A 12,500-nucleotide genomic window follows, 5' to 3' on the forward strand; every position below is an offset into this window, starting at 1 on the left:
ACCTTTATGTAATAGCTTTTATTCATAAACTGGCTCCTCATTTTATACTTTTCACTTATCAAGCATACCCCATGTCATCTTTGCAGTCAATACATAGTATTAGTATGACAATTTCACTTGGATATTCTCAGTTATATGTTTTTTTAATCTGTCATATTTTCCGTTATTAACTACATTTTTTAGAAGATTAATTATGAATTTATTCTACCTTCAGGCAGGGGCAACGAGGCGGAGAAGAAGTACTGCTCAGAAGGCCTGCTGTTCAACCCCGATACCCGCATGTGCGACATCGCTGCCAATGTTGACTGCCCGACTGATCCTCCAACACCTGGACCTTGCAATGGAAACGTCTTCGATTCCGACGTTAGTTGCTCTATCTCTTTCTCCATCCTATAACTGATACTAATAAGCTAATGGCAGACATCAGTTACCATAGTTACATATCCATGGCACTAATCCAAAGACCTTATCAACAGCCTGACTGCAAGTTCTGGGCCGCCAACAACGACTGTCACTGCAAGTGGACGGATGGTGACTGCTCCTGGCAGCACTTCGTCGCCCGCGCTTGTCCCCGCAGCTGCGCCTGCCACGACCATGTGGACGTCACCAAGCCTCCTGTGACTGAATACCTTTGCGTGAACTGCTCTACCGGCCAACAGTACTGGCAGCATCCCAGCGACTGCCGCAAGTTCATTCAGTGCGCACCGTATGGTCCTCAGGAGATGCCATGTGGAGAGGGAACAGTGTGGGACCAAAATCTGCTCACCTGCAACCATGAATGGGCTACCCAGTGCTTGACAGGCAACTTCCTTCTCGCTAACGGAAGCTGTTCAGGATGCTCAGGATGTACTCCTCCTGCAAAGCCCACAACCAGACCTCCTACCCAGAAGCCTGTCACACCAGGCAACTTCACATGTGTGGATTGCTCCACTGGCCAGCAGTATTGGCAGCATCCTACCGACTGTCACAAGTTCATTCAGTGTGCACCTTACGGCGCCCAGGAGATGCCATGCCCTGCAGGAACCAGGTGGGACCAGAAGATCCTCACTTGCAACCACGAATGGAACACCCCATGTGTGACAGGCAACTACCTTCTACCTAATGGAAGCTGTTCGGGTTGTACCGGATGCCCAACTGTGACCACCTCATCACCAGTTGGCTGCGGTGGTGAGAATCCAGACTGCAAGCACTGGGCTGCCAGTGGAGCCTGCACCTGCAAGGCAGGCAGTGACTGTACTTGGGCGAACCAAGTGGCTTCAATGTGTCCCAAGACCTGTCGAGGGGACTGTGGGCCAAGTACTCCATCAATAGACGAATGCAACCTCGTGTGTCCTTCTTACAGTGGTCTTTTCCCACACCCGAAGGCCTGTACCAAGTGGGTTCACTGTGACCACTTCACCCCCTACGTGAAGGACTGCCCCGCTGGCTTGCACTTTAACCCAGCAATCAAGGTACCTAGAGATTTCAGGAAAAACACACTATTCGACTTAATCCCAACCGGGATATCTCATTGGGTCCCCAATTTTGAGTATCCTTGCTTCTGACTATTTTGCACACTTTCGGTTGGCCTCTTTCATGCTTTATGTGTTCTGTAAACATGGCACTTTGATCTATAAGTTTCATCTTCTATTGGTGATGTCTAAATCTTAACTCGTTTAAAAAGGTATGCGACTGGCCAGATCGGGCAGGCTGTACCTCAGGGGAGCACCAGAGTTGTGTAATTCCCACTGATCCACCGGTTACCGGCCCCCCTCCCACACCCAGCCCCGAATGCACATGCGAATGTTGCCATCTCCCTCATCCGACTGACTGCACAGCCTATTACTACTGTGATGTAGGATATTTCTTTTTATTTGAATCTATCCTTTATATTTGATGATTTACGTAGTTGTTTTCACTCTGAAATGTACATATGATTGAATCTGGTATATCTAGTGCAGTCTGACTGAAGTAATATCTAAACACAATGACTCAGGAGAGATTAAACTGTTTTCAGGTGAACAAGAACATTACCTTCTTCACGTGCCCGTCTGGGCTAGTATTCCACCCGGAAATGGATACGTGTGTGTACCCTCAAGATTACCCACAGTGTGACATTGAGGTGCCTCCCGTTTGCGAGTGTGACTGTCACTATCCCTCAAAGATTTGCAGCGAATATTATGACTGTGAGTGACGAAGTATTTTTCAGCAACTGGGATATCAAACTTCGAACATATTTCATTCTAACCTTATATTGAATACTAACGTGTCATATCCACGCATAAACAGGTCCCTTCTTTAAGCAGTGTATGATTTCTTTTTATACTTTTCCCAGGTATCGACCATGTGCCCGTGAAGAAGGAATGCCCCTCCGGTCTCCTCTGGAACCAAGAACAGAAGTCATGTGACTATGCCGAGAACGTCGACTGCAGTAATAGGAGAACGTAAGGCCTCGACCGTGTATCAAGGCCGGGATATTCGATCCGAAACACACTTGACTGACAGGAATCTTTCTATTGCCTATGGTGAAGCGTCCTTATGACCTTCTCTAAGAATTACGCGTTGTGAAAAAAACATGAACAAATAATGGGTTTGGAACAGATATTTCCTGGACAATGTTTTTTTTTTTATCATTTATAATATTGTTTTCAAATGATTATATTTCTTTGCCAAAATTTCTTATGGTTTACTGTTTTAGAATTCTACTTGCAATGCACCTCGAAAAAGCATGTTTTTTTTCCCCAAAACAAATCGCATATTATAATTAACTTCTAACCGAAAATAAAACACTGGAGGAATACGATGAACTGTTTTGCTAGTAGAAAAAGTGTGGCTTGCATGTCACTGTATAAGTCAAAACACTCGACACTCAGTGCATCAAAGTGGTATGTATTGGAAAGCCGGTAGCTCAGTTCTCCATGTCAAGTACTAGAGACAGCTCATCTATGGCCTAGAAACAAGTATAATCATGAAAGTAAAACATGGAGTGCAAAAAGTACTGCTTATTGAAGAGAAAGAGGAAGCAAAACAGAGATTCGGATAAACTACGCGCAATATACACACCAAATATAAATGACTACTTCCCTGTTCTTTTCACACATCCCGTTTCTTTGCATCCTACGTGCAAAGTGACAGACGTGAAGGATCCTCAAACCTTCCGCGAATATAAGATATCATATATAAAATTTCGCCAAAGAGATCCCACTTCCAACCAAGTTTTATATTCTGATTAAACTTACCATTTCTCTACTGCACTGACAGGCAAATAAGGATGTTCGTGATTAATGATGATCATGATAATGATAATTATAATAACGATAATAATGACAACGGTAACGATAATTTTCCTGATAGTTGTAATGATAATAATAATAATAATAATAATAATAATATAATAATAATAATAATAATTGCATCAATAATAACATTGACAATGAAATAGCAAGCTTTTATCATCTATCGCCATCACGCCTCCCTCCCCCCCACGTCCTCGTTTTATTGCCTCTGTCCTCTTCCCATCATCCTTCTCCTCTCTCCCCAACTCCTCATCTCTTCTTTACTATTACTTTAAAAAACAATGGTGATGATAATAATAAAGATGATAGTAATAACAGAAAGAATAATAACAATAAGAATATTAACAATAATAGAAATGACAATAAAATATAACAGTAATAATAAGAACAATAACATCATTAGTAACAATTTTTTTTCAAGTGCCCTGTCCCACAAGGACGTTGGCGATCATGGACTTCCATGATTTTCTTGGCAATTTAGAGCGGTGGTGTCGTTGCCTTCCGCCCGGTGTTTTTATCGAGTCGCCATCTCTATTTACCCGGGTCTGGGACCGGTACTGACTTTGGCTGGCTTGGCCACCCAGTGGCTAGGTAGGCAATCGAGGCGAAGTTCCTTGCCCAAGGGAACAACGCGCCGGCCGGTGACTCGAACCCTCGAACTCAGATTGCCGTCGTGACAGTCTCGAGTCCGATGCTTTAACCACTCGGCCACCACGGCCTCATATTAGTAACAATACCAACGATAATAGTAATGATAAGGTGTAATAATGATTATGATAACTATGATAATAACACAAATAGTAAAACAACAAAATAACAAGAACAATGCTAGTAATGATAATGATAATGGTGACTACAGTAGTGATACTGATAACGACAACAGTAATGATAATGATAATTATTATCATTATTATTATTACCCATACCATTCCTATTATTACTATTTCATTATTATCATTATTGTTATTGATATTTTCATCACGATTGCCATTAGTGTTAATATCTTTTCTATTATTATCATCATTATTATGATTAGTATCTTACACATACTATATATACATATATACATAGTGTGTATACATATATATATATATATATATATATATATATATATATATATATATATATATGTATATATATATATATATATATATATATATATATATATATATATATATATATATAGTGTTAATATCTTTTCTATTACTATCATCATTATTATGATTAGTATCTTACACACACACACACATAAATGTGTGTATGTGTGTGTTTGTGTGTATGTGTATGTATATATATATATATATATGTATATATTTATATATATACATATATATACATATATATTCATTATATATATATATATATATATATATATATATATATATATATATATATATATATATATATATAGAAAGCATGTGTGTGTGTATGTATGTGAACACAAGCATATGTGCAGACACACACACACACACATATGTGTGTATGTGTGTATGCGTGTGTGTAGTCTATCTGTCTATCTGTGTATCTGTTTATGCATCTGTCTATCTATATATCTATCTATATATAAGTATACGATGAAAATAATAGCCAAGGCTGTGATGAACATCTTTATTAAGCAAACGTTTCAAAGACGACCGTCTTCATCCTCAGTGCTACAAAGAAGGAACAAAAAAACAAAATGAATATATTGGAGCCAGACCAGGCAAGAAATAGCAGTTCAAAGTTAAAAAAGCTTGAAATAATCGAAACAAAAAGAAAAAATGGACGGAACAATAGGGGAAAACGTATGTACAAACTAAAAGACCGAAAAAAAACATACCATAAACAACTAAATAAGTAATTACGGTCACGTAATTACACCGTAAATAACTGTGTGACTGATGAGTTGTTGTTTAACTCTGGTTTCATCTTGTTAATAAACAAAGATTCCGAGATTAGGAGGTCGAGTCTGTTGGCAGATGTAGACAGAATTTTGAAATCACTGTGAGTGTAGGGGTGGTGTTGTGTGTGTGAATGTTGGCGTATTGCAGAGAACCCCGGTTTGCTCAGAGAATTCTATATTTGAACCAACGAGTTGTTGATCCAATATACCTAGTATTACAGCTAGGACAATTAAACATATATACAATGTTTGAACATAAGCCAGGAGCAAAAGACTCTCTCTTTAAATAAGTGTTGATAGTATTGCTACGCCAGTGGGTCTTTGTCTCTGTGCAAACATGTGTTAACATGAAAAGGATGACCTGGGCATGTGTTAACATGAAGGGACCTGGGCAAACATGACGCAACTGGTTGTGAGCGGAGGAGCGGAGGAACAAGCCAAGAGACGGAGTTGGGTGTTGCTCCTGTGAAGACCTCGTGTGTGCCCTTGTGACCTGACAAACTTTGTGTTGCCCTGTTATAAGCTGTATCGTGCAGTGTGACATGCTGGTTTCCCCCTGTATTGTGCCTATAGAAAAGTGTATGGGTAAATAACTTGTGTAAATAAAGGAAAGACTGTCATTTTGTGTTTATTTCGTGCCCTGCCTCGCCACTTGGCGTTTCCCCTCGTGTTGTTCTGGGACGCTGTGGTGCTCGGTGCCTCTTGGAGCTGTTCAGTGTTCGCGACCCTGTGAATAGCACGCCGTCTGCCTAGCCGGCCTTGTGTTGGTGGCAGAGAGACGAGGCGGTCGGCGTAACAGTATGGTTATTTGTGAAAACTATATTGAATTTTATTTGGGGGAACGAATATTTAAGTAACTCACGTAATTGTTTTCGAACGCAATAACTTAATCGTCCGAAATATGTTAATTGGATATATTTGGTTTGCTTGGGGACAGACCTAAGTTTTAAAGGTTGGCAAAACTTGTAATTGACCTCAGAGTTTTATGGAAAATACTATTTGGGTAGCCATCCATTTCAAAATAATGTGATAAGAACTTCATTTCTTTATCAAGCAGGGACCCGGAAGAGCAAATGTAATATGCTCTATTAATTAAAGTTGATAAGCTATTAACCTTATACTTTTGTGGTGAGTAACTCAAATAATGCATTCCCAAACCAGTAAGAGTAGGTTTCTGTAAACAGTAGTGTACAGGCGACCGTTTTCTTTGGTGATAAGCGTATCAAGAAAGGAAAATTGGTTTTCTTTTTCAATTTCACAGGTAAACATTAAGTTGCGGTGTTGGTTATTCAGGTAGGATAGGAACAGTTGTACATGTTATGGGTGTTTGAACACAAGAAAAGTATCGTCTATGTATCTTTGTAAAACAAGGGTTTAAATTCTAGTGGGCTGTCTTGTAGCCATTTCCTTTCATGATAACATAGAAAAGCATTAGCATAACGAGGGCCAATGGGAGAACCCATAGCAACACCATCAATCTGAGTGTACAGGCGGTTATCAAAAGTAAAAACTTAATCTTTTGTGACAATATTTAAAAGAAAGTAACTGTTTCTTTTCTAAACCAAATTGCGAAAGGTAATCTGCTGTAGTATTGTTAGTGATGATTTGTGTGGTCTCTGCTAGAGGTACATTCGTGAACAAAGACTCGACGTCAAAACTAGCCATAATTATGGTGTCATCGAATCTTAAATGACCGATTTCATTTACGAAATTCGATGAGTTGGAAATCGTGTATTCGTTAAATGTTAGAGGTTATAAGTGAAGGTGCCAATAGATGAAATAATTGGTCTAAGGGGTAAACCTAGTTTATGTACTTTTGGGAGACTATACATAAAACCAGCACGAGAACTAGCTGAAAAGATAGAATGATATATGGTTTCATCAAGGATTGTTTTAAAGGTCGTATAATTCTGTTTAGCTTGTCCTCTAGTTTTAACAAGTGGGTGGCCAGGTTGACATTTAACAGTTGGAATTTAGACGAATCAGAAACTATAGAAGAGAGTTTGTCAATGTAATCAGTTCTATTCAATAACACAATGCCCCTTCCTTTATCAGGTTTTGTAATAACAACATGTTCTTCTGACTTAAGATTTTGAAGACTGTTAGTGACTTGTTCAGTGAAATCAGATAAATAAGTTTCCCGGTATATTTATACATTCTATATATATATATATATATATATATATATATATATATATATATATATATATATATACATACATATATATGTATGAATGTATGTATGTGTGTGTATGTATATATATATATATATTTTTTTTTTTTTTTTTTTTTTTTTTTTTTTTTTTTTAACGGTAGGTTCATGTCTGAGCCGCCGTGGTCACAGCATGATACTTAATTGTAGTTTTCATGTTGTGATGCTCTTGGAGTGAGTACGTGGTAGGGTCCCCAGTTCCTTTCCACGGAGAGTGCCGGTGTTACCTTTTAGGTAATCATTCTCTCTATTTTATCCGGGCTTGGGACCAGCACTGACTTGGGCTGGCTTGGCCACCCAGTGGCTAGGTAGGCAATCGAGGTGAAGTTCCTTGCCCAAGGGAACAACGCGCCGGCCGGTGACTCGAACTCAGATTGCCGTCGTGACAGTGTTGAGTTCGACGCTCCAACTATTCGGCCACCGCGGCCTTGACGATCATGGGCTTCCATGATTTTCTTGGCAATTTAGAGCGGTGGTTTGCCATTGCCTTCCGCCCGGTGTTTTTTTTTTTTTTCTTTTCTTTTCTTTTTTTTTTTTTTGTTTTTTTTTTTTTTTTTATCGAGTCACCATCTCTATTTACCCGGCACTGACTTGGGCTATATATATATATATATATATATATATATATATATATATATATATATATATATATATATATATATATATATATATATACACGGACACATATATGTGTATGTATACATATATTCGAATATATACATATGTGTGTGTGTATATATATATATGTATATATATATATATATATATATATATATATATATATATATATATATATATATATATATGTGTGTGTGTGTGTGTGTGTGTGTGTGTCTGTGTCTGTGTACACGCACACAAACATACACACATACATGTATATATATATATATATATATATATATATATATATATATATATATATATATATATATATATATATATACATATATATTTAGATACAATCGAAACCGGTCAAAGATATTCATTCTCATTCATACCTTTTATACATTTGTCAACATGAATAGTGTATGTGTGTGTGTGCGTGCGTGTGTGTGTGTGTGTGTGTGTGTGTGTGTGTGTGTGTGTGTGTGTGTGTTTGTTTGTGTGTGTGTGTGTGTGTGTATATATATATATATATATATATATATATATATATATATATATATATATATATATATGCATATGTGTATATAATCTATAGAAAATCAAGTCCCAGGAAAGGAAAAACTGGCACGCTGCAATACAAAGGCAGAACGCATGAATAACTATATAAAAAAACGATTTTGTTATTTACAGGATCAGCAAAAAGACACGATCATTGTGATAATGGTAGGTTAGTCCCGTCTTCAAATTATATCAGGGTCTCCACAGCATTGGAAGGCCTGATTACATATCAGAAAGCATGAACTCCCTACTGGTAAGGATGTGATGCATTTTGCCTGAAACTGCGATAAATTCATGGAGGATGTAATGTTTGTGTCATGAACTTATTTTGTTATGTGCCTATTACTTTATGCCCAAGTTATTGCGTACCAAGATTTTGTATTAAATGAAAGTAATAATTATTTGTAAACTATTCATAAAAATGGTTTATCCAAGAATATAAACAGTGGAGCTAAGGTGATTCATCTTCAAAAATTAGCAAGAAATGCATTCGGCCTAATCATATGTGCCGCAAGAGATTCTAATGCAGAACGCAATTATGTCCACACAAAGAACTTGATGATCTGCTTTGGCTATTTACTATATATTCTAGTGGAAGCTAATGCCTTAACGCAGGAGCACTAATGTTTGTCTGCAGCTTCGCAAAATTATAAGAGGCAGATATAAATAGCAAGAAAGTACTCAAGTATTCAAACCTTTTTCTCGTGTATCTCAAAATTTAACGCATTTTGACTTTTATTACACACTCATCCTGAACCATCGTTTCCGATTTGCCAAGTCTATTTTGTTCAGTTGATTCTTAATATTTATATCTATATGTTTGAAGTAAAAAAAAATACTTATATACAATATTTTTATTACTTTTTTATTTCAAGTTACTGCATTCAACACCACATTATTATTTTTCTTCAAGAACGACTTGGCGCTTTGAACTCCAGACCTCGAGCTGAGTTGCCAGTTTTTCTTTTACTGTATTTGAACAGAATGTAAGTATGACCACAGTATTGCATGGTTTGCAAAGTGTGGCCGTAAGCTTTGTTTTTGCTTCTTAGTGTAGGGATTTCCATGGAGATATCTTGCAACTACAGTATATTCGGAAGTTACAAAGGAAAAGCTCCTGATATATTTACTTATCCTTTTTTATCATATTTCTGTTTCTGATGGTACTAAGCATAACAGAATGAAGTACTAAGGTAGTAAAACACTAAAAAATATTGTTTACATTTAATAAACTTTACCAATTGATAACAAAGATTTTAATGAAACATAACAGAAGAAGTTCCAAGTAAAGCGTCTACACATGCCCTCGGAAAACAAGTATAATTACAAATCACAATATCTAGTGCATGTTGGTTAATAACTCTAGACTCTACCAGAAGCCAAAGTCGCAGAGACCATCAGAATTTCTAGAACATTACATTTGTAGTATTCTTAATCATATTTCTAGGCAATCGGGAATTTTCTTTCCATTCAAATTTTCTGTCAATTTTCCTTATGTTAATCGTTTTCCCTGTTGGGCATCTTACTTTCGCCTTGTTGCGCACTGGACGTTCTGAGGAAGGTCACATGACTTTATCGTTTGGTTCCAAAGGAGACCAGAGGGGCACTCCGTCTTCTCAGGTACACCATTGTTGCCTGGAAAGAACACGTGAAATCATTAAGTGCATAGAAAGAGGACATATTTATGCGCAGATATAAAACATCAGTGTTCAGTATAAGGCAAAGGAGAGATATCCTTGATTTCTGGTTTCTTAGTTCCTGAAAATAATAATCGTTACTTACAAATATAATATTCGCTGCAAATCTCAGAAGGATAGTGACAGTCGCACTCGCACTCTGGAGGCTGTTCAATGACACACTGTGGGTATTGCTCAGCGAAAACACATGTATCTAATTCCGGGTTGAAGACAAGGCCTTCAGAGCATGTGTGGAAGGTCTTGTTCTTGTTCACCTGAAAATGGTTTAATATCTAAAGAGTCAGTGCATCTTAGATATTATATAACAGATGTCTCACAGCAATACACCCAAATATGTCATATGCCATCGATATGAAACGGCAAATTTAAAGGATGGGTATAAAAATTCAATTTACATCACAGTAATAATAGGATGTGCAGTCCTCCGGATGAGGAATGTGGCAACATTCACATGTGCATGCGGGATCTGGAGGGGTTGGGGGGCCGGTTGGTTTTGGGTCAGGTGGAATGACGCAGTCATCATTGTCACCTGAGGCACAGCCTGCACGCCATGGCCAGTCACATACCTTTTCAAAACACATAGAATCACATAGCATGAATGGGTAGCCAACATGAAGGAAAATGATATGTGCATATCACTTCTTAAAGTTTGTATCAAAATAGTATATATGAAGTGTATTAAATGAAGTTATATCCCAGATTGTTGTCCTACCAATAAAATCTTTGATTACCTTAAGTGTTGGATTAAAGTGCAGATTCGCAGGGCAGTCCTTCACGTATGGGATGAAGTGGTCGCAGTGAACCCATTTGGTGCAGTCTTTCGGGTGTGGGAAAAGACCACTATAATTAGGACATTTGATGCAATCGTCAGTTGGTGGGGTAGCTGGCTTATCCCCACACTCTCCTCGGCAGGTCTTGGGGCACATTTTAGCCACTTCATTCTGCCAATAACAGTCAGTGTTTGGCTTGCAGGTGCAGTCACCATTGGCAGCCCAATGCTTGCAGTCTGGGTGCTCGCCACTGCAACTGTCTGGGCTTGAGGTTGGTGGAGGAGCACAGTCAGTACAACCCGAGCAGCTTCCGTCATCCAAAAGATAGTTGCCTGTCACACATGGGGTGTTCCATTCGTGGTTGCAAGTGAGGATCTTCTGGTCCCACCTGGTTCCTGCAGGGCATGGCATCTCCTGGGGGCCGTAAGGTGCACACTGAATGAACTTGTGACAGTCGGTAGGATGCTGCCAATACTGCTGGCCAGTGGAGCAATCCACACATGGGAAGTTGCCTGGTGTGACAGGCTTCTGGGTAGGAGGTCTGGTTGTGGGCTTTGCAGGAGGAGTACATCCTGAGCATCCTGAACAGCTTCCGTTAGCGAGAAGGAAGTTACCTGTCAAGCACTGGGTAGCCCATGCATGGTTGCAGGTGAGCAGATTTTGGTCCCACACTGTTCCCTCTCCACATGGCATCTCCTGAGGACCATACGGTGCGCACTGAATGAACTTGCGGCAGTCGCTGGGATGCTGCCAGTACTGTTGGCCGGTAGAGCAGTTCACGCAAGGGTATTCAATCACAGGAGGCTTGGTGACGTCCACATGGTCGTGGCAGGCGCAGCTGCGGGGACAAGCGCGGGCGACGAAGTGCTGCCAGGAGCAGTCACCATCCGTCCACTTGCAGTGACAATCGTTGTTGGCGGCCCAGAACTTGCAGTCAGGCTGTTGATAAGGCCTTTGTATTAGTGCCATGGCTATGTAACTATGGTAACTGATGTCTGCAATTAGCTAATTAGTATCAATTATTGGAGAGAGAAGGAGAAAGAACAACTAACGTCGGAATCGAAGACGTTTTCATCGCAAAGTCCAGGTGTTGGAGGATCAGTCGGGCAGTCAACATTGGCAGCGACGTCGCACATGCGGGTATCGGGGTTGAACAGCAGGCCTTCTGAGCAGTACTTCTTCTCCGCCTCGTTGTCCTTGCCTGTGAAAGTTTATACAAATATATTATACAAGTATATCAGAACAAAAGGTAATTTATGAATAAGAATGAATAAATAAAACAAGAATATTGACAAAGGACATTATTAGTTCGTATTTCTAAAATAACAGATGAAGTAGTAGCATTTTATTGATTACTTACAGTCATAGTAAGCATTGCACTCCCCGTCGACTGGATATCGGCAATGGCAGCCGCAAATCACTGGCTTAGGGCATTCATAATTGGTTGGAAGATCGCACTGTTCTTTTGCAGGATTGAACACTAAGTCACCTCCGCACTCC

The 12,500-nt window shown here is 39.1% G+C and overlaps 2 protein-coding genes across 2 annotated transcripts in view; one reads left to right on the forward strand and one right to left on the reverse strand.

Moving 5' to 3' along the window:
• Window positions 1-2,705, forward strand: part of LOC119572877 (chondroitin proteoglycan 2-like) — a 5,609-nt gene extending 2,904 nt beyond the window's left edge. Inside the window, 5 exon segments of the mRNA XM_037919813.1 lie at window positions 215-363; window positions 477-1,451; window positions 1,664-1,834; window positions 1,997-2,165; window positions 2,315-2,705. Coding sequence (XP_037775741.1) covers window positions 215-363; window positions 477-1,451; window positions 1,664-1,834; window positions 1,997-2,165; window positions 2,315-2,427 — 1,577 coding nt within the window. The 3' untranslated portion in view covers window positions 2,428-2,705.
• Window positions 2,706-9,742: 7,037 nt separating this feature from the next.
• LOC119572876 overlaps window positions 9,743-12,500 on the reverse strand; it is a 4,685-nt gene continuing 1,927 nt past the window's right edge. The window contains exons 4-9 of the mRNA XM_037919812.1: window positions 12,361-12,500; window positions 12,053-12,201; window positions 10,962-11,939; window positions 10,626-10,796; window positions 10,316-10,484; window positions 9,743-10,168 (exon numbers count right to left, since the gene is read on the reverse strand). The exon at window positions 12,361-12,500 is cut by the window's right edge and continues 20 nt beyond it. Of these exons, the coding sequence (XP_037775740.1) occupies window positions 10,056-10,168; window positions 10,316-10,484; window positions 10,626-10,796; window positions 10,962-11,939; window positions 12,053-12,201; window positions 12,361-12,500 (1,720 nt within the window). The 3' untranslated portion in view covers window positions 9,743-10,055. The remainder of the gene's footprint in view (window positions 10,169-10,315; window positions 10,485-10,625; window positions 10,797-10,961; window positions 11,940-12,052; window positions 12,202-12,360) is intronic.

Source organism: Penaeus monodon, chromosome 5, assembly GCF_015228065.2.
Source record: "Penaeus monodon isolate SGIC_2016 chromosome 5, NSTDA_Pmon_1, whole genome shotgun sequence".
Classification (NCBI taxonomy): domain Eukaryota; kingdom Metazoa; phylum Arthropoda; class Malacostraca; order Decapoda; family Penaeidae; genus Penaeus; species Penaeus monodon.